Source organism: Lithobates pipiens, unplaced genomic scaffold (assembly GCF_037356315.1).
Source record: "Lithobates pipiens isolate NorthernLeopardFrog02 unplaced genomic scaffold, aLitPip1_a1.2 Scaffold_16, whole genome shotgun sequence".
NCBI classification, from domain to species: Eukaryota; Metazoa; Chordata; class Amphibia; order Anura; family Ranidae; genus Lithobates; species Lithobates pipiens.
In genome coordinates, this window is record NW_027507748.1 from 409,104,018 (window position 1) to 409,127,532 (window position 23,515).

General features: G+C 40.7%; 1 protein-coding gene across 12 annotated transcripts in view; it reads left to right on the forward strand.

The window, feature by feature from the left end:
- Nucleotides 1-23,515, forward strand: part of MSI2 (musashi RNA binding protein 2) — an 845,284-nt gene that overhangs the window by 724,316 nt on the left and 97,453 nt on the right. For 10 of the 12 annotated variants that reach the window (XM_077482429.1, XM_077482423.1, XM_077482428.1 and 7 more), the window contains one exon: nucleotides 1,070-1,135. The exons of the other annotated variants lie outside the window; for them this stretch is intronic. In XM_077482429.1, coding sequence (XP_077338555.1) covers nucleotides 1,070-1,135 — 66 coding nt within the window. The remainder of the gene's footprint in view (nucleotides 1-1,069; nucleotides 1,136-23,515) is intronic. 12 annotated transcript variants of the gene reach the window in all.

Below are 23,515 nucleotides of genomic sequence, written 5' to 3' on the forward strand. Positions count from 1 at the left end.
GGGACTGTTCGGCCAACTTTGTCCGCTGAACAGTGTTTCGGCGGACAGTCCGCCCGTGTGTGGGCTTTCAGCGAACAGTCCGCTGAACAAGGTTTTTCGGAATTTCCGAAAAACTGTCCGCTGAAACTTTGTTTCAGCGAACAGTTCCCTCGTGTGTAGGCTTGTTCGACAAACTAAGTTCCGCGCATGCTCAGAAAGGATTTACACGCCGAAAGTTATAATGCAGTGTATAGGACGTCGTATTTTTCGTCCCGTCGTACGTGCCGTTCACGTCATCGCGCACGGTTTCAGCAAACTGTTCGTTCGTCGTGTGTGGCCATGTCCGTCCATGCTAATTTTGAGCGGACTGTTTGCCGAAACTGTTTGACGGACAAAGTTGGGCGAACAGTCCCCGCGTGTGTACGCGGCCTGAGTGTTGAGTTGTGATTTTCAGATCGTACAAAACAAATGCCTTTTAAAATATGTTTGGCATAACTACATGCAAAGCAGCTTCATTATTATCCCATTAAAGAAGATGAGAATTTTGACATTTCATCAATTGCCGCATCATTAATGTTAAGTCTAGATTACGACCAGTAGTTTACAAGACCGAATTCTTCCCAGTCATTCCTTGATTCCGCGCATGCGTGTTTGTACTTTAGAAATTTGTGTACTGAGCATCAGAAAATCATACGTGGAGCCGTTGTTAGCCAAAAATTTACTAGCCTGTCATCCAACATTTGTTGTCTGAAAATTGGAAACCAATTGTCTAATGGAGCGTACTAACGGTAAGAATTTCGGACAACAGCCTGTCAAAATACACATACAGCTGACCAAATTTATGGTCTAGAATCATCAAATAAATAAAGTTATAAAAACATTCTTAAAATGTAACCAGTTACAGTATATGAAAGGTTCTGTTGACTTGATTTACTTTACTGCAGTGGTCATTTCCACGAAACCGTAAAGTTGATTATTAATTATATATTAAAGCAAACACATTATGAACAAGACCAGTCAGAGCATGTACGGACATGGGGCAAGTTGTGAGCTTTTATTCTATAGTCTCTCTGTTTGTCTTTCTGGACAGGTTTCCCTGCAACAGCAGCCTATGGACCAGTCGCAGCAGCAGCAGTGGCAGCAGCTAGAGGATCAGGTAGGAGGACATATACAGAGTGGGTTTCAGCTACCTGTAGACAGGAACAAGTTGCATGGTTGACCTGTTGAAGGTGGCCATTTCTGCTTTTAGAAGTTAATTAGGAAGTTAAAGGTTAAATATGAAATTTGACCCTGTATCCCTATTTTGAAATAATAGACAACACATAAAGTTGATACAGCTGACAACACATAAAGTGATATTGCACATTTCTACCATATGCTATAAAACAACTTTTATTGTACAAATTGTACCACGCAAAAACAGTAAAGGGAGAGTGAGGAAAATGCACAACATGGGCCGAGTGCTCATGTAACCTCCCTCTTACGCTAGCTAGGCGGCAGTAAATGAATCCTACTGTTTGGATATTTCTTTTTACCTGAAATGGACATTTACTCTTAAGTGCAAGCCAGGATATTACCCATTGGGACATAGAGTGCGGTGTTGGCAGAGTGAAGTGTTTTTTTGAGAGGTTAACATACTACTATCTATATTTGACTCTACATTTTGAAATATACTAATTGCCCTCGATTTGTTACAGCAACTAGAAGAAGAATGCCAGTTGCATTAAATGGGAGCTTTATGTCATTCTATTTGTTTTACAGTGCTGTTTAGCATCATATAGGATTGCCTTTGCTCCACAGGATTTCTTGATCTTTGCTGACCTGTGTTTGGCCCCATAATCTAAGTGGAGACTTTCCTACATGACGTGTATTCTATATTTCTGACAGAAGTTGGTTTGGTACTATTTAGAGCACACTAGCTATGTTCTTCTACAGACCCTGAGTGGCCTTGTCAGAAGGTAATTTAAGAGAGGAAACTAAACCATTTAAGACTCCTGGACTAGGGGCATTGAATAATTTGCACAATAACTGTGTAAAGCAGAATATAATAAAATATATAAGAGAAACAAAATCACAGACCTAGGTTCAGACTTTTTTTTTTACTAGTGCTTATGGTACATCTTGGTGCCTGCACAGTAGTTCTTACAACCTTGGCTTGTATGTACATGATGTAGTGAGTAAGATCTGGGGGAGAGAAGACCAAAAATTGCTTTCTTCCTGCCAACAGTAGACTAATGATATAATTCTCATAGAAAGCACCTCTCAAGTCTTGGTACAATTATAGATCTACAGTTACAGACTTTTAAAAACACTATCAATCTTATTTATTCCTATCATGTCCAAGGGTATTTAAGGGACTTCAGATACCACAATCCACATATATCCTGCGTGGTACTTAACTTAGATTGCACTGTTGCACATATTTCCACAGACATATTGTTTCTAGTTTATTACAAAATGTTTACCCGTGCCAGATAAAGAATGGGTCATGATTGCCTGAATGCAATATATACAGTACATTTGAGCTTGCAGGTATTGCAGTGATTAATAGTAAAATAGGTATGTATCCTGAGTGATAGATCACTAATTCAGTTCGAGTTGCCACAGGTCAGGTTTATTAATATAATATTGAACAGAATTTACCTTTCAAATTGTTCTAGTCCTAAGCGTTAGCAGTTGTAAGTAAGCTAGAAGAGTAGTTTGAAAGTATTCCAGACTGGGGAAATGAAGAGAACAGGACTTGAATCCTATGAGCGGATGAAGTAAAGCAGCCTATAGATTGTAATTTTCTTTCCTTCCACCCCAGGTTTTATTGATGGAGAATTCCTCCCCCAGTGCTGTTGTGTTCTCCGGCCAGCAGAACACAATGATTACACTGTTCAACTGGCCGAGATTCGATCCATTTATAGCTGGCTTAAGAGAGCCAAGAAAAGAGGGGGGTTGTGTAAACAAACAGAAAAAAATTATAGTGTACATAGATTTAACCCAGTGAGCCAAAGAACAACAGAAAACAAAAAGTAGACTTCCAGGCTAAACCTAACTAGTCTTTAAAATGTACCCTGCTATCCTCCTAACACGTATGCTGACTAAGAAAGATGTATAAACTTGCCTGTTTTCAGGCCACTCCAGTCCAGTCATGTGATCTCCTGTGTCAACCTAGTTAGGTTTAGCCTGGAATTCTGCTTTAATATCTCTTCCTTAAATAATGACTAAAGATGTTTGTATATAGATGTTAAGTGCGTTTGCGTTTTAGCATTATTATTTTTCCTCATACCATTCTTCTGGTGAAGTTTATTTTTAATTTTAAAAAAGTATAAAAAAAAAAATAACCCAGAATATTAAAATGCACAACCAGCCTAATCTATTATAGATATCTAAACACACCATCACTTAATACAATTCATTACAAATAAGGACTTCTGTTAAGGAAGAGGACGGCAGGTACTAGCCTGAAAGTGATTGTCATTTTGCGGGAATCTGTATAAACTGAGGGAAAGAGACGAGTGATAAATGCCCTTTCTACATAGGTATCAACGTTCATAATTAATCCCTCCAAGTCAAGATACATATATAGTGACTAAAAAATTTGTACTTGTAACCTGTATACTCTTCTCCATTGTACACTGGAGTATGCGCTAACTGGTTTGAACTGGGACTTGGCATCCTGTGTGCTGCTGCAATAGAAGCAATGCCATGAGCAGAGGCCATTCTTCACATGGGACAAAATGTGTACTTCCTGCTCCTCTCCCCACTACCACCATCACACCACCACCACCACCGTTACACCCCTACCTAGGTCATTTGTCTTGTTCCACCTTGTTTCTATCCTAGTTGACTAACTGGCCTTAATCGTACATTATCAATTTTCACTCAAGGCTTGAGCTGCAAAGGCTGAAAAAGACAATATGTCCACTCAGCCAATCTTTACCTAAAATAGATGAGTACAAGATTAGGTCAAACTGTGTCTTTACTGTGCTAGAAGTTCAGGTCCAGAAGTATGAGCCTAATGTGGGTGATCTGTGCATTATTCTACTAGCAAAACTATTATTCCACTAGCAAAACTGTATACAGACTTTGCATGAACAGCTACAATGTTTATCTATGGGATTTCCCTGGCAAACAAAGGGGCAATCTAAAATCTTTTATCATATGCAGTAATGTGTGATTGACAGTCACATGATGTGTGGCTAGTTGTGTTCTGCTGCTGGCAGCCCTGCAACCATAGGCAAACTATGGTGGCTATGCATAAAATCTAGTCTGTCTACACAGCCTCTGGACATATAATATGCATTTTTTTATTATTTGGCGCATGAAGTTCCCCTTTAATGCTATTGGATGCTGTAACTGCTACTGACATCAGTGTTATTCAGCTATGTCTTACCTACCTTATAAAACCTCACTAAGTAATGAAGATATTAATGCATTTTTCACATTTTAATCTTTGCCAGTGTTGAACCATTTTTTCAATTGTAAAGAAAAACACATCTCTCCTTTCTGTGCCTCTCATTCTCCTTCCCTTAACCATCCACTTTACAATGGCCAATATGGTTATTTTCTTTGCATGCAATTTGTTACCTGTCACTTTCCTCATCCAAACACTCGTAATGCATACTAGACATACAGTGGGGACGGAAAGTATTCAGACCCACTTAAATATTTCACTCTTTGTTATACTGCAGCCATTTGCTAAAATAATTTCATGTTCATTTTTTCCTCATTAACCACTTTCAGACCGGACCATTTTGCTGGTAAATGACCAGAGGTCTTTTTACACTTTGGCACTGCGCTGCTTTAACTGGTAATTGCGCGGTCATGCAATGTTGTACCCAAACAAAATTTGCGTCCTTTTCTTCCCACAAATAGAGCTTTCTTTTGATGGTATTTGATTGCCTCTGCGATTTTTATTTTTTGCGATATAAACGTAAAAAGACCGCAAATTTTGAAAAAAAATGATATTTTCTACTTTTTGTTATTAGAAAAATCCAATAAACTCAATTTTAGTCATACATTTAGGCCAAAATGTATTCAGCCACATGTCTTTGGTAAAAAAAAAGTCAATAATTGTATATTTATTGGTTTGCGCAAAAGTTGTCACATCTACAAACTAAGGTACGTTTTCTGGAATTTACGCAGCTTTTAGTTTACGACTGCCTATCTCATTTCTTGAGGTGCTAAAATGGCAGGGCAGTACAAAACCCCCCCAAATGACCCCATTTTGGAAAGTAGACCCCCTAAGGAAATTGATAAGAGGCATGTTGAGCCCATTGAATATTTTATTTTTTTGCCTCAAGCGATTGAATAATGACAAAAAAAAAAATTTTTTTTTTTTTTTACACAAAGTTGTCACTAAATGATATATTGCTCACACATGCTATGGGCGTATGTGAAATGACACCCCAAAATAAATTCTGCTGCTTCTCCTGAGTATGGGGATACCACATATGTGGGACTTTTTGGGAGCCTAGCCGCGTACGGGGCCCCGAAAACCAAGCACCGCCTTCAGGCTTTCTAAGGGCGTAAATTTTTGAGTTCACTTCTCACTACCTATTACAGTTTTGAAGGCCATAAAATGCCAAGATGGCACAAAACCCCCACAAATAACCCCATTTTAGAAAGTAGACACCCCAAGCTATTTGCTGAGAGGCATGTTGAGTTCATGGAATATTTTATATTTTGCCACAAGTTGCGGGAAAATTACAAACTTTTTTTTTTTTTTTTTTTTTTTAACAAAGTTGTCACTAAATGATATATTGCTCATGCATGCCATGGGCATATGTGAAATGACACCCCAAAATAAATTCTGCTGCTTCTCCTGAGTACGGGGATACCACATATGTGGGACTTTTTGGGAGCCTAGCCGCGTACGGGGCCCCGAAAACCAAGCACCGCCTTCAGGCTTTCTAAGGGCGTAATTTTTTGATTTCACTCCTCACTACCTATTACAGTTTTGAAGGCCATAAAATGCCAAGATGGCACAAAACCCCCACAAATGACCCCATTTTAGAAAGTAGACACCCCAAGCTATTTGCTGAGAGGCATGTTGAGTCCATGGAATATTTTATATTTTGCCACAAGTTGCGGGAAAATTACAAACTTTTTTTTTTTTTTTTTTTTTTTCACAAAGTTGTCACTAAATGATATATTGCTCACGCATGCCATGGGCATATGTGAAATGACACCCCAAAATAAATTCTGCTGCTTCTCCTGAGTATGGGGATACCACATATGTGGGACTTTTTGGGAGCCTAGCCGCGTACGGGGCCCCGAAAACCAAGCACCGCCTTCAGGCTTTCTAAGGGCGTTACAGTTTTGAAGGCCATAAAATGCCAAGATGGCACAAACCCCCCCCCAAATGACCCCATTTTGGAAAGTAGACACCCCTAAATTTAGGGGTACACTAGTGAGACTAGGTAATAAATGGCGCGTGCCCTGAAACTATAAAAAAATAACTAACCAACCAGCGTCACCTGTAACAGTTATATGGTGATCACTGGTGAAAGGGTTAACTAGGGGGCAATTAGGGGGCTTTATGCGGTAGTATATGGGGGTCCCTGGCGCTATAAAAAGCTGCAGCGAACCTAAATACCTACCTGCCTAACTAGCGTCACCTGTGACACTAATACAGCGATCAGAAAAACGATCGCTTATTAGGCTGGGTTCACACTGGAGCGATGCGGGAACGCCACGAATGCGCGGCGGGTTCCCGCATCACATGCCTCCCGGCGGCAGTTCACACTGCCCTATGCGAACTGCTGGGAGTGTCAGTGAAATGTTACTGACACCCCCAGATCAGTTCGCATATCGCAGTGCGATCTGCAAACTCGGATCGCATGGTGTGAACACCCATGCGATCCGATTCTGCTGCGGGCCAAAAAAAGGGTCCCGTGCGAATTTGCGGCGGGTGCGGCGGGTGCGGCGAATGGCTGAACTCGAATCGCACAGAGATCGGATGTGATTTGCACTGCAGTGCGGTGCGAATCACATCCGTTCTCATAAACCGCTGCAATGTGAACCCAGCCTTAGTGACACTGGCGACGGGGGGTGATCACGGGGTTAAACCTTTATTGGGGGGGTTAGGGGGGTACCTTAGAACTAAAGGGGGCTAACCCTAACTGCCCTAACAGTTATTAGTCACAAATGACACCCGCCGGGTGATCAGGGGGTTAAACCTTTATTAGGTAATAAATGGCGGGTGCCCTGAAACTATAAAAAAATAACTAACCAACCAGCGTCACCTGTAACAGTTATATGGTGATCACTGGTGAAAGGGTTAACTAGGGGGCAATCAGGGGGCTTTATGCGGTAGTATATGGGGGTCCCTGGCGCTATAAAAAGCTGCGGCGAACCTAAATACCTACCTGCCTAACTAGCGTCACCTGTGACACTAATACGGCGATCAGAAAAATGATCGCTTATTAGGCTGGGTTCACACTGGAGCGATGCGGAAACGCCGCGAATCCGCGGCGGGTTCCCGCATCGCATGCCTCCCGGCGGCAGTTCACACTGCCCTATGCGAACTGCTGGGAGTGTCAGTGAAATGTTACTGACACCCCCAGATCAGTTCGCATATCGCAGTGCGATCTGCAAACTCGGATCGCATGGTGTGAACACCCATGCGATCCGATTCTGCTGCGGGCCAAAAAAAGGGTCCCGTGCGAATTTGCGGCGGGTGCGGCGGGTGTGGCGGGTGCGGCGAATGGCTGAACTCGAATCGCACAGAGATCGGATGTGATTTGCACTGCAGTGCGGTGCGAATCACATTCGTTCTCATAAACCGCTGCAATGTGAACCCAGCCTTAGTGACACTGGCGACGGGGGGTGATCACGGGGTTAAACCTTTATTGGGGGGGTTAGGGGGGTACATTAGAACTAAAGGGGGCTAACTCTAACTGCCCTAACAGTTATTACAGTCACAAATGACACCAATGCAAAAAAAAAAAAAAAAAAATGACATTGGTGTCACTGTGACTGGGGGGCAGGGGTAATTGGGGGGGTGATCGGGGGGTAAAGGGGGGGTGTGAGTGTGCCTGGCATGTTCTACTGTGTGTGTGAGTGTTGGTGCAACTTACTGATCCGCTCTCCTCCGTGTCGGAACGAAAAATACCGACACGGAGGAGAGAATACATCACTTCCTCTCCTGTGTTTACATTACAGGAGAGGAAGTGATGTCACCGGGGATTTCTATTCGTCGGGAGCGATCGCGAGGGGGTGGCCATGAATGAATGGCCGTCCCCTCGTCCGGGATCGCTCCCGTACGAATACCGACCGCCGCAGGCACCGGGCGGGGGCCCGATCGGGCCCCCGACCCGCGGGAGGCAAGGGACGTACATGTATGTCCTTATGCCTGCCCGTGCCATTGTACCGACGTACATCGGCGTGCGGCGGTCGGCAACTGGTTAATGTACACACAGCACCCCATATTGGCAGAAAAACACAGAATTGTTGACATTTTTGCAGATTTATTAAAAAAGAAAAACTGAAATATCACATGGTCCTAAGTATTCAGACCCTTTGCTCAGTATTTATTAGAAGCACCCTTTTGATCTAATACAGCCATGAGTCTTTTTGGGAAAGATGCAACAAGTTTTTCACACCTGGATTTGATGATCCTCTGCCATTGCTCCTTGCAGATCCTCTCCAGTTCTATCAGGTTGGATGGCAAACGTTGGTGGACTGCCACTTTTAGATATCTCCAGAGATGCTCAATTGGGTTTAAGTCAGGGCTCTGGCTGGGCCATTCAAAAACAATCACCTAGTTGTTGTGAAGCCACTCCTTTTTTATTTTAGCTGTGTGCTTAGGGTCCTTGTCTTGTTGGAAAGTAAACCTTCAGCCCAGTCTGAGGTCCTGAGCACTCTGGAGAAGGTTTTCATCCAGGATATCCCTGTACTTGGCCACTTTCATCTTTCCCTCGATTGTAACCAGTCGCCCTGTCCCTGCAGCTGGAAAACACCCCCACAGCATGGTGCTGCCACCACCATGCTTCACTGTTGGGACTGTATTGGACAGGTGATGAGCAGTGCCTGGTTTATCCACGCATACCACCAGAATTAAGGCCAAAAAGTTCTATCTTTGTCTTGTCAGAGCAGAGAATCTTATTTCTCACCATCTTGGAATACTCCAAGTGTTTTTTTTTAGCAAACTCCATGTGGGCTTTCATGTGTCTTGCACTGAGGAGAGGCTTCCGTCGGGCCACCCTGCCATAAAGCCCTGACTGGTGGAGGGCTGCAGTGATGGTTGACTTTCTACAACTTTCTCCAATCTCCTGACTGCATCTCTGGAGCTCAGCCAAAGTGATCTTTGGGTTCTTCTTTACCTCTCTCACCAAGGCTCTTCTCCCCGGATAGCTTAATTTGGCCGGACGGCCAGCTCTAGGAAGGGTTCTGGTCATCCAAAACGTCTTCCATTTAAGGATTATGGAAGCCACTTGTGCTCTTAGGAACCTTAAATGCAGCAGATTTTTTTGTAACCTTGGCCAGATCTGTGCCTTGCCACAATTCTTTCTTTGAGCTCTTCAGGCAGTTCCTTTGACCTCGTGATTCTCATTTGCTCTGACATGCACTGTGAGCTGGAAGGTCTTATATAGTGTGTGGCTTTCCTAATCAAGTCCAATCAGTATAATCAAACACATCTGGACTCAAATGAAGGTGTAGAACCATCACAAGGATGATCAGAAGTAATGGACAGCACCTGAGTTAAATATATGAGTGTCACAGCAAAGGGTCTGAATACTTAGGACCATGTGATATTTCAGTTGTTCTTTTTTAATAAATCTGCAAAAATGTCAACAATTCTGTGTTTTTCTGTCAATATGGGGTGCTGTGTGTACATTAATGAGGAAAAACAAAAAGAACTTAAATGATTTTAGCAAATGGCTACAATAAAACAAAGAGTGAAAAATGTAAGGGGGTCTGAATACTTTCCATCCCCACTGTACATGCTTACCGTAGTAAAATGAGGAACTATATCCTGTATATACATTAACCACATACAGCGGCACACCACCACCTTTTGCAGACTGTGTTTTACTAATTGCATTTATTCTTTCGGTATAATTAGCAGGGAATTTCCTGCAGGCTTCTTCTGTCACCATTTAGTGTAAACTGAGCTCTGCATTCTGCATAAGATGATAAGCTTCTTATTGAGCCATTGTTTATACCTGATAAATTGAGTGTTGGTATAAAAAGAAAGCTGAAGCTCATACTTTGAATACACAGTCAGTTTCCATTACTTCTGTAAGTAATGCACTTTACAAAAGTACATTTAGCTAATAAAATAATTATTTCAGCAAGGCACCATTCTGAAAAAGATGAATGCTGTGCAACAATTATTAAATTAATATGCAGTGCAAGGAGGCTTCACATTCAACATTTTATTGTTATCAGCTTCAAACATATGAATAATCAATGACACACAAGATGGTTAAAGGTGAAGTATCATTTCTTAACAAAATATAAAAATAAATGACAACACAATTGATATTAGCTACTGTAGTAAGTGAGCATGTGTCAACATGATATTACCCAGGTTTACTTTGACGTATTATACTATGAGCCAGCTTGTTATGGCCCCTTTATTTAATGCACTAAGGTCACTAAGATTAGGTAGAGCTAACTATATTTTTCATAACACACTAACCAAATATTCAGTTTAGTTAGACATTTAAAACTGCTTATTTGAAAAGTAATATCTGAATTCTTAATGGGTGTTGTGTTAACCCATGCATTATTTTTCTTCAGACAAAAAATAATTAAAACCTTTTGAAAGAAAAACATTTCTGAGAGCTAGTGCCATCAAAAGGGTGTTGTTCATGACAACCATTCTTCTTTTATTTATGATTCACTTTCAAAATGAAATATGTATTATGGTCAACACAGTTTTGCCTTCTAGCAGTCAGAAATATTTTATCTAATTTATATTAGGGCTTTTGTTTGAATTCAATTTTAAATGATACTTCTTCTTTAACTGATCTTTTTATTACCAACTGTGTACTTCTTAAATATCCTTGTCTGTGAAAATATGAGATTCAAAAAGATTATGAAATATGTCCATTCCATGCAAACTGGCACTGCTTGCAGGCTGTAAAAGGTTCCTGTTTTTTTTATAATATGGAGACATTGGCTGGACTTTAGTGTTTTTGGTGACTAACAGATTCTTTCTTTTTTCAAAATTTGTTCTTGTATTCTTCTATTTTGTTTATGTACACTGTGATGTATTTGTTGTGTTTTTGAAAATGCTCTATAGAAACTTGTATAGCCTTTTCTTCTGTAAGGGCATGTCTGTTTTGTAGTTTTTTTATTTCATTATTATCATTTTTATGCTTTCATTTTTTTAAATGACCTTTAATACAAATGTTAACGCCAGCCCTTGGGGCTTGACAGGTAGAAAGACCAGCGGGCATGAAAAGTTGAAATCCTCAAATTTAGGTATTCTTGTAGCTTGTAAATCCATGGCTGGCTTGATATACAACAGCTCTGTTCTCAATATCACTCAGCAGAATTCCAGACACAGGATAAATGATTGGCCACGTCATTAGTGAAATCAGATTTTTTTTTAAACTTGCAGTGTTCTAAATAGTAAAACAGATTTTAAATAAAGAATATTGGGTCTCTGATTCAAATTGGGGTTTACCTGCAAGGACCACTTTTCCAGGGGCCCATGTGCTGTTCTTACTACCTGCTGGCCTTATTAACCAGTAACAATAAGCTTCTAAGCCAGATTGGTAAACGTGAGCAATTACGTTTTTGTTGTTTCTCTCTTGCTTGGTTGAGGCTGCAATGAGAAAGAGTGTCTATGAGGCAATGTTTCCAGCCTCTCTTACACTCGGACCTGCACACCTCCTTTCAAACACTCTTCTGAGCGCTCTCAGCAGGAAGGTTTGTGCACACCTATTAGTTAACCCTATCCACCATGTCCAGCTTACTGTTAGTACCAGCTGAATGCATGTTTTGCTTGTTCAAACAAAACAATTCAAGAGACCGTCTATCAAGTCTTTAACAAACACATATGTTTTGTTTTCTTCATCCACTTTTCTGTGTCTAATTTGTTTGCTATAATGATATAAGTAGTAGAAAGCATTAGAAGTGCTGCTGTCTCCCTTTCCTGCATAGTATACAACCCCCTTGCTTGCTAGACAGATGTGTCTTTGTATTGCACTCAGTGCATGCATTGTTTTGTATTACATGTATTTTAGCAATGGTTGAAGTAGGAATTATGTTGCTTAGTTGACATCCAGAACATTAAAATTTTTATATAATATTGATGAAAATAAATATTGAACCATTGGTTCAATGTGTGAGTACATTTATCACAGCTTTAACAAGGCACATCTAGCATAATTGCAGTATATTAATTAACTCAATAAATTATGTGAATGAACATGTAAGCTATCAGGTTTGTGATGTAACAAATTTCATTTTGTGTTATATTTTCTGCAGAGCTAATGGGAAAGGTTGTCACAGGTGCAAGGAAATCTTATGACATCATATGACATTAATTCTAGAAATGTTATCACTATTTTATCCAGAAAAGGGTTAATCATCTTGACCCTTCTGGAGTAGATTCAAATGATATCTAAGACATCAGGATGCTTGCTTGTGGTAGAAGAATAAACAGCTGTGCACACACCAATATATCAATGGTAGAACATACAATAAAGTCACATTACAGTTGCATGGTCTCAAAACAACCTTCCAAGAAGGATCATTTGTCTTAGCTAATGAACAAAGAAACTTACCACATGGTGTGCCCCATTACTGCAGAAGGCAGAGGAGATGTGTACTATTAAGGAGAAAACATCTTTACTGTACATACTTAGAGTACTATTTCATGCTGCCAAAGTGTGTTACCAGGAGCATGAGTATATCTGTGGAACAGTTTTTGATAAGTCATGGTATAGAAACCCAGGCTTTATTTTATGCTGGGAAAAAGTGAGAAGCCTCGGGATACAACTTTGATAATTTAGCATTCTTGATGCATTTTAAAATACATAGAAGTGAGTAACTCAAGCACTAAGCTACTTCACCACAGATTCAGGCCACTATCCAATACAATCTAATACTAGTGTCATCATGCTTTAGTTTGCTTTGATCGTAATTTTTTCTGTAACTGGAATTACACCACAGTGTGATCTCCCCCAAACGAATTCAACTCATAAAGATGTCTGTGCCTACATGTGCGAAGTCCTTTATTAATTTCACTATTTTTTAATGCAAATAACCAGGTAGAAAACCTTACTCCTGAAACTCAAATCTAAAGAATGCAGACATGGTCGAGGGGATTCATTTGTAGTTTGTCTGGGGAAAATGTGATCAAAATCGCTTTGAATGGCTACTGGCTGACAGGGGAGTTTTGGAATTTCATAAACTGCTGTCCTTTGGTGAGCATACTTTTAGCGATAGAAGCCAGCTTGATAAAGATACACCAAAGCTAGACTCGAGAAAAAATACCTATTAGGTGAAAATGCAGTGAGTGGTAGATGATGACACTAATTATCACCTATTGCAAAAAATTATATTGGCTGTACTGACCACATATTGTCCAAAAAAAGAAATTTAGGGAAGCTAGAATGATCGACTTTCTGGGAAACTGACAGGTCTGTTTTAATTTGAAACACACACAAGCATATATATACACACACATACAGTATCTCACAAAAGTGAGTACACCCTTCCCATTTTTGTAATTATTTTATTATATCTTTTCATGTGACAACACTGAAGAAATTACACTTTGCTACAATGTAAAGTAGTGAGTGCACAGTTTGTATAACAGTGTAAATTTGCGGTCCCCTTCAAATAGCTCAACACACAGCCAATAATGTCTGAACTGCTGGCAACAAAAGTGAGTATACCCCTAAGTGAAAATGTCCAAATAGGACCCAATTAGCCATTTTCCCTCCCCGGCGTCACGTGACTCAGTGTTACAAAGTCTCAGGTGTGAATGGGGAACAGGTGTGTTAAATCTGGTGCTATCGCTCTCTCTCTCATACTGGTCACTGGAATTTCAAAATAGCACCTAATGGCAAAGAACTCTCTGAGGATCTCAAAAAAAGAATTGTTGCTCTACATAAAGATGGCCTAGGCTATAAGAGGATTCCCAAAAACCCTGAAACTGAGCTGCAGCATGGTACCCAAGACCATACATCGGTTTAACAGGACAGGTTCCACTCAGAACAGGCCTCATCATGGTCGACCAAAGAAGTTAAGTGCACATGTTCAGTGCCATATCCAGAGGTTGTCTTTGGGAAATAGACATACAAGTGCTGCCAGCATTGCTGCAGAGGTTGAAGGGGTGGGGGGTCTGCCTGTCAGTGCTCAGACTATACACCGCACACTTGTGCATCATCTAAAGATGACATTTTGCTGAAGACAAGCAGACTAAGTACATGGATTACTAGAACCATGTTCTGTGGTCTGATGAGACCAAGATAAACTTATTTGGTTCAGATGATAACAAGCATGTCTGGCGGCATCCAGGTGAGGAGTACAAAGACAAGTATGTCTTGCCTACAGTCAAGCATGGTGGTGAGAGTGTCCTGGTCTAGGGCTGCATGAGTGCTGCCGACACTGGGGAGCTACAGTTCATTGAGGGAACCATGAATGCCAACATGTACTGTGACATACTGAAGCAGAGCATGATCCCCTTCGGAGACTGGGCCGCAGGGCAGTATTCCAACATAACGACCCCAAACACACCTCCAAGATGGCCTTGCTAAAGTAGCTGAGGGTGAAAGTGGTGGACATTAACCCTATTGAGCATCTGTAGAGCATCCTCAAATGTAAGGAGGAGGAGCGTTAGGTCTCTAACATCCACCAACTCCATGATGACGTCATGGAGGAGTGGAAGAGGACTCCAGTGGCAACCTGTGAAGCTCTGGTGAACTCCATGCCCAAGAGGGTTAAAGCAGTGCTGTAAAATAATGGGGGCCACACATTTACACTTTTGGACCAATTTGGACATTTTCATAGTTTCATAGTTTGTTAGGTTGAATAAAGACACCAGTCCATCCAGTTCAACAGTGAGTGTATACAATTGTCCCTATCCCTGTACATTGCACACTTATGTCAGTCTCTACCCTCAAGGAGCCCACAATCCAAGGACCCCATTCATATACTATCACTTAGGGGTGTACTCGCTTTTATTGCCAGTGGTTTAGACATTAATGGCTGTATGTTGAGTTATTTTGAGGGGACAGAAAATTTATCCTGTTATACAAGCTGTACACTCACTACTTTACGTTGTTGCAAAGTGTAATTTCTTCAGTGTTGTCACATAAAAAGATATAATAAAATATTTACAAATATGTGAAGGGTGTACTCACTTATGTGAGATACTGTAAATATATGCCACCCTGCACTTGGCCCGCTTGGTCAAATTACTACTGCCAAGTGCTGGTTCTCTGACAGAGCATGGCTGACTCATTGGCAAAACTCCAAATGTAGAAAGTGGGGCCACACACCACAATCCTGGAAATCCAAAGGGTGGCTCCAGGTCAATTTCCTCCTGTAGGACACACCCCTCTGATGCAGTTCACCCAGGGATTTAGTGGTAGAGGCTTAGTCTACCTCTATCACTAATCCCTACCTGGGTAAAAATGCATTGAAGGGGTGTGTTCTATGGGAGGAGATTGAACTGAAGCCTTTAAATCACTGTCACCGTGGTTAAGTTTAACAGTGTGCGACCCTGCTTTTCCTGCATTTGTAGCTCTATATATATATATATATATATATATATATATATATATATATAAAATGTACATACATTGTTTTTGTTTGTTTTTTCTTTTTTTTTCTGTTTGGGAAATCAAGGAATGGTATTAATAAATGATCAAGGAATCCCACAGTGGTGATTTCCATTTATGCATCTCAAACCCTTCTATCTCAAGGGCAGAGTTCTACATGGATTGGCTGGTGCAATGCAAAAGGAGAAGTCCATGGAATAAGTAGATTACCTTGTTTATGAAACAGGACTTAGTCTAAGTTTACCTAAAACCAAAAATAATAAATCAGCATAAGGGACATTGCTTCCCTTTAGCGATATGTCCCTTGTGCTGTTGTGTCCTCTTCATGCCGAAACTTTCCTCTTTCGATGCCCCACCCATGAATGGAGCTGTTTGGAAATGCTGTTTCCAAAGGCACTGTCACCTTACTTAGGCTTTAGCTATAGACCAGTTAAGGTTGGGGGCTTGCCTTCAGTATTTGGGTTTTTTAGCTTACTGACAAGTTATTTTGAAGGAGATAAAATGTTAGATTTTTTGTTAGATTTTTGTTTGTGCATATCTGCTTATTTACATTGCTTATAATAAATCTACCATTTGTTTGTATTTAATGTGGTTGTAAAAGCTCAACATTTTTTACCTTCATACATTCGTTGCATGAAGGTAAAAAACCTTCTGTGTACAGTAGCTCCCCCCCAATACTCACCTGAGCCCCATCTCGACCCAGCGATGTGCACAAGAGCACTCTCCCTTCTCATTAACTGAGAGAGCAGCAGGTGCCATTGGCTCCCACTGCTGTCATTCACAGCCAGTGATCCAATAAGGGGAGAGGGGGTGGGGCCAAGCCAAAGCTCTGTGGGGGAATGAAAACATGCAGGTTCCACATAGCAAGCTGCTAGCTCTGGGGGGACTCGGCAGTAGGGTGAGGCCAGGAGCACCATAGAGGGTCCCGAAAAGAGGAGGATCGGAGCTGTTCTGTGTAAAACCACTGCACAGAGCAGGTACGTATAAGATGTTTTTTATTTTAAAAAATAAAATATAATTCTACCATTAATATTGCTGAAACGGTACCACATGCGCCACATTTTTTTTATGTTGAATATGTTTTCTATTTTTTGTAGTCTCACCTAGTCATTGGTTGATTCATATATCCCCTGATGAAGCCATTAGGCGTAACATGCCGGGATAATATACAAATTTGAGATTTCTGTTCAAACAGAACTCTCATCATGTGACCACCATAATGAAATGTTAAACACTACTCAACAAACTGTTTGGTTTTTAATATTGTCTTTATTAAACTATAACTTTTTATATATACGGTTTCTATTATTATTTGCAAGCACCGTGATAATCCCTTCCCAACTTCTCCCCTTTTTGAATAATTATTTGGGATGAGGTGCTAAATACTAGGTGTTTACCTTAGTCGGACACAATTCTATAAAATGTATATGTTGCTGTTGATACCTATGACACAGTCATCATGCTGATGTAGCATATAACAGGTGTAGTTAAGAAGCCTTCTCAAAGACCTCATGTCTGAATTTGAAAATGTTTTCAGAGGGAGAAGTTGATCCTTTAGGAGCTGCAGTTTACTGCGTTATGAGCCCTACTTGCATTTTCTCCTGCATTTGGAAAACCCTTTTTTTTGGGTTCCTACCAATTCAGAACCATTGTTAAAAAAACAAAAAAAACTATGAAATGCTTAGGACTAAGAATTTTAGTTGCTTTGCCTATGAACAAAGCGGGAAAAGCTATTATGGTATGTGTACATACCTCTTAGCCCTTGTACACATGGTCGGAGATTTCGACAACCAAATCCGTCGGATTTTGTCCGTCGGATCTTGTTCGAAACTGTTGCATACACACGGTCGGACTAAGTTGTCTAAAAATCCGATCAATCAGAACGTGATGACGTAATTTAGTTACGATGGGACTACGTTCAGGCTAGTAGCCAATAGCTTTGATGTAGGAATTTGATCTGAGCAAGCGTGGCACTTGGTCCGATCAAAATTCTCTACACATGATCGGAGTATGTCCGATCGAACCAGTTGGTCGGGAAATATTTCCAACAAGTTGAAAAATTGGGTCAGACGGATATTTGGACGGAATCAGTCCGATGCATACCACACACAGTCGGATTATCCGACAACACGGTCCGATAGGACACATTTCAACGGATTCTCCGACCGTGTGTACAAGGGCTTAGAGCTTCTTTTTTTGTTCTATGGGGGATATAAGATTTTAAAATCTTATATCCCCATTGAACAACTAAAATAAAGATTAAATATCATAATGCAAATTATGAAGTTAACAAGTTGTATCTCACATAGACACATGCCATGCTAGGTTTTTAGATGTAAATTGACATAGCATAAGATTTTAATAAAAAATCGTAAAAAAGAAAGAGAATACCAGGAAAAATATAGAACACACTACAAAAAGGGGGTGAAGGTTGAATGGTAAATGGAGGAGGAAACTCAAAAAAAAAGTGGGGGAGATAAATATGTGTTGTACAGCTTTAATATACATGCTGGTCTGCCATCTAGTAATACTGTATAGCCAAATTACTAAAACTTGGCAAATTGTGTATTGCTTTTGCTTAATAATACCTATTTCCTTACTTTCACGTTTCGACAATTTATTTCATTTTTTTTTTTTTACTCTTTATTCTGTCCTCCCACTGTAATGATGTGGAGGAATTCCTGGCTTTAATGGTATACTCACTCAGTATAAGGTTACTATGCCTTAAAAGAATAGGTAGTAGGCTCAGAAGTGAAAGCATCACCGATAGTTCAGTTCCCCTATGGTTAGTTTTATTGTATGCTTTTTATGGAGTTAAAGGGTTAGTTCACCTTTAAAAAACTTTCCATATTCGTGTAAAGGTTTGCCATATGCATAAAAATTGCCATGCAGAATTGTAAACAGTTGTACTTTCATATACTTTTGTTCCTGCAAAGATGCTAGTTCCAGTTTTCTATAATTCAAAAGCTGCAAAAACATTCTCTCTATACATACCTCCTCAGGCAGTACATTTAACAACCTCCTCACACTGACCTCCTGTATCCCATAATTCATTGCACATCTCCCGCTTCCCTTACCCGCACCCTGCAGTAATTTGCCCCACCCCCAGAAAAGGGCTCTGAGCAGAGCTTGTTCATATGGAAGTAGTCATGTGATCCTCCTGTCTCCTCCTTTTCATGTGCTGTGGAAAGCCCCTCGTGGTATTACACAGGCAGCCCCTGTCATATCAGTTTAAAACAGAGGGAACAGATACCAGTGGAACAATAGATAACACTGCTTCAGAAGCTGTAAGTACTGGACAGTGTGAATATAGCCAGTGATTTGTGTGGTGGAGGTGCTGATAAGATACAGTATCTCACAAAAGTGAGTACAACCTTCACATTTTTGTGAAAATTTTATTATGTCTTTTCATGTGACAACACTGAAGAAATTACACTTTGCTACAATGTAAAGTAGCGAGTGGACAGTTTGTATAACAGTGTCAATTTGCTGTCACCTCAAAATTACTCAACACACAGCCATTAATGTTTAAACCGCTGGCAATAAAAATGAGTACACCCCAAGTGAAAATGTCCAAATTGGGCCCAAAGTGTCAATATTTTGTGTGGCCACCATTATTTTCCAGCACTGCCTTAAACCTCTTGGGCATGGCGTTCACCAGAGCTTCACAGATTGCCACTGGAGTCCTTTTTCACTTCTCCATGACAACATCACGGAGTTGTTGGATGTTAGAGACATTGCGCTCCTCCACCTTCCATTTGAGGATGCCCCACAGATGCTCAATAGGGTTTAGGTCTGGAGACACTCTTGGCCAGTCCATCACTTTTACCCTCAGCTTATTTAGCAAGGCAGTGGTTGTCTTGAAGTTGTGTTTGGGGTCATTATCATGTTGGAATACTGCCCTACGGCCCAGTCTCCGAAGGGAGGGGGATCATGCTTTGCTTTTGTATGTCACAGTGCATGTTGACATTCATGGTTCCCTCAATGAACTGTAGCTCCCCAGTGTCGGTAGCACTCATGCAGCCTCAGACCATGGCACTCCCACCACCATGCTTGTCTGTAAGCAAGACACACTTGTACTCCTTACCTGACTGCAGCCACACACGCTTGACACCATCTGAACCAAATCCGTTTATCTTGGCGTCATCAAACCACAGCACATGATTCCAGTAATCCATTTCCTTAGTCTGCTTGTCTTCAGCAAACTGTTTGCAGGCTTTCTTGTACATCATCTTTAGAGGAGGCTTCCTTCTGGGATGGCAGCCATAAAGACCAATTTGATGCAGTGTGTGGCATATGGTCTGAGCACTGACGGGCCGACCCCCCACCCCTTCAACCTCTGCAGCAATGCTGGCAGCACTCATATGTCTATTAACCAAAGACAACCTCTGGATATGATGCTGAGCACATGCACTCAACTTCTTTGGTTGACCATGGTGAGGCTTGTTCTGAGTGGACCCTGTCCTGTTAAACCGCTGTATGGTCTTGGCCACTGTGCTGCAGCTCAGTTTCAGGGTCCTGGCAATCTTCTAATAGCCTAGACCATTTTTATGTAGAGTAACAAGTTTTTTTTTCATATACTCAGAGAGTTCTTTGCCATTAGGTGCCATGTTGAACTTCCAGTGACCAGTATGGGAGAGTGAGAGGGATAACACCAAATTTAACACCCCTGCTCCCCTTTCACACCTGAGACCTTGTAACACGAATGAGTCACATGACACCGGGGAGGGAAAATGGCTAATTTGGCCCAATAGCTTTTGTTGCCAGCAGTTGAGACTTGTAGCAAAGTGTAATTTCTTCAGTGTTGTCACATGAAAAGATATACTGACTTTTGTGAAATACTGTGTGTGTGTATATATATATATATATATAGAGAGAGAGAGAGAGAGAGAGAGAGAGAGAAAGAGAGCATTGTTTGTGAAAAAGTATATATATATATATATATATATATATATATATATATATATATATATATATATATACATATATATATAATGTATGTATATATATATAGACATACAGTAATGGTAAATTGTGTGTTTTTCTTATCACTTGCAATTTTCCATTCTTATTCCTGTCATTACCACATAGTAATGATACAGAATGTGTGTGTCTCCTTAACCACTTCCCACCCGGCCACTGCATATGTACAGCCGGGTAGTACTCCTTCCTAGTAGACGTTCAGGACCGTCCATCAGAAGGAGGGGGATCACGCGTGCGGGGCCTGAACAGCGGCACGATCCCGGTGCGTTCGTGTCACCCGGACGAGAGGGTGGAGGGCTCCGTGATCGACAGGAGGGCTCCGTGATTGGCCCTTCTGATCACATAATGGCCATGTCCAATCACAGCGGTCGTGATGTAAACAGAGAGCCGGTTTCTAGGCAATCGTCTCTCCTCACACATTAGTTGTCGCCGAGGAGAGGAGAGCGGATCGCTGCAGCCGGCTTATGATCAATGTGTATGAGCTGTTTTTTACAGCTTTTTACACATTGATCACCAGCATAATAACACACAATGTCCAAAAACATATGTCCCCACATAGTAAAAACACCTGTCCCCCACATATGTCCCAGTAAAATCACATGTCCCAATGATTATCTGCACACATATGTCCGTGATCACCTGTGCACATCTGTGCATGATCATTTGTGTACATCTGTCCGTGATCACACAAGCCAATTATTATACACTTAATGGGATTTTTTTTACCAAAGACATGTAGCAGAATACATTTTGGCTTAAATTTATAACAACATTTGATTTAATTGGATTTCTTTTAAAATAGATTAAAGAAAATATTGTTTTTTTTTTTCAAATTTATGCTCTTTTTTCGCTTATATCACAAAAAATAAAAACGGAGTCATGAATAAATACTACCAAAAGAAAGCTCTATTTGTGTGAACAAAATTATATAAATTTCATTTGGGTACAGTGTAGCGTCACCGCGCAATTATCATTGAAAATGCAAGAGCGCTGAAAGCTGAAAATTGGCCTGGGAAGGAAGGGGGCGAAAGTGCCCTGTATTGATGTGGTTAAACTCTTCCTCCCCCAGCCAAAGCAGTGTGGAGCTGACAAGGGGAGGAGAAAACTGAGCAGTGAAGTGCTAGTTCACGTGCCAGACCAGCCCCTCTTACACAGGCACACAGTGAATGCAATGATTCATGGGAATTGTAGTTTATTACAAGCTAATTGATCTACAGTCCCCGAGGGCATTGCCAGCAGGAAGCTGGAATCAAAGCTCTGAATGCATTTTTTGAAAAGACACAGATAAGTGGTCCAGAACACAGAGGTAAGCGCATTTTAAATAAGAACAATTATGTACAGTACATTGAGATTGTCATCAATATTAGGCAGAATTTATGAAGGAATTTGATTTTTAGTTCTGAAGGTGAACTTGTTCTTTAAGTCGCTGTGTGTAGCTATGTTCTGTACAACAGGTTTCATGCACTATTCATACTTAATTTATTCTTTGACATTTTTCTACCCCAGTACACTCAAAACATTTTCTTTGAAGACAGTTGCTGAAATGAGTATTGGAAAACCCTTGCACACTGAGGCGGTTTCAGGCACTTTTGGGCTAAAAATAGCACCTGTAAAGCACCACCCCTACAGTCTCAGTGTTAAAGCTGGAGGGACGTTAAAAAATCTTTGGAGCGGTGAAAGAGCGGCGTATACACTGCTCCTAAACCGCCCCGCCCATTGACATGCATGGGCAACACCGCCAGCAAAACGCTGCTGCAGTGACGCTTTGCGGGTCATCTTAACCCTTTTTCGGCTGCTAGCGGGGGTTGAAAGCACCCTCCTAGCTGCCGAAAACCTCCACAAAAGCAACGGTAAAGCAGCGTTAAAAATTAATGGTGTTTTACCACAGATGCCTCAGTGTGAAAGCAGCCTTGAGATATATCCAGTCTCAAAGCCCCATCAAAATTTCAGTGGCATTGCAGGACCTATGATCACCCACTGTGCTGCTTGAACTGACCTCCACTTTAGGATTTTTACAGGGCTTTTGTTGTAAAGTAGGGAAAAGTATTTCTGACATAATCAATCATTTATTAATCAGAGTTTGTGTCTTTATTAGATTATTTGGAATGTAATTGGCGGTATAATCTAATTAGAGAATAAAGGTCAAGTTAGGTTTAAATATACGTAGGTGAAAAACATGATCTGATTTTTTTTTTTAACTACTCTAAACTTTATTAAAGTAGTTGTAAAGTCGCATCAGTAAACACCTTATAATCTCTCTTTTTTATGGCCATTGTGCAGTGTGTTTTTTTTTTTTTTTTTTTTTTTTTTAAAAACATGGTCCTTGCTGATTACAGGGAGTCATTGGAAGAGGCTGATATTCCATTTTGAGGTATGTGAGATACGTCAGAAGAGGAATATGTGCTCTCTGTCTTTCTGCCAGGAGGGGAGGGGCAGGGAAGCCCCACAGAGCTGAGCTGATTTACACAGACCACGGAAATGAAAGGGAGGGGTAAAGAGGGAGATTGAGACACTGCAGAGAGAGCAGGATGACGGAAAGATGTAAACTGACCAATCTATCATCATGACCTGTCTTCTTATAGTCAGACATATGGGCCTAAACTGAGAAAAAAAAAAATTATAAAAAAAAAAAAAAATTGGGGACATTTATTATAGCAAAAAAATACAAAATATTGTTTTTTTTTCAAAATTTACGCTCTTTTTTTGTTCATAGCGCAAAAAATAAAAACTGCAGAGATGATCAAATACCACCAAAAGAATGCTCTGTTTGTGGGGAAAAAAAGGACGCCAATTTTGTTTGGGTACAGCGTTGT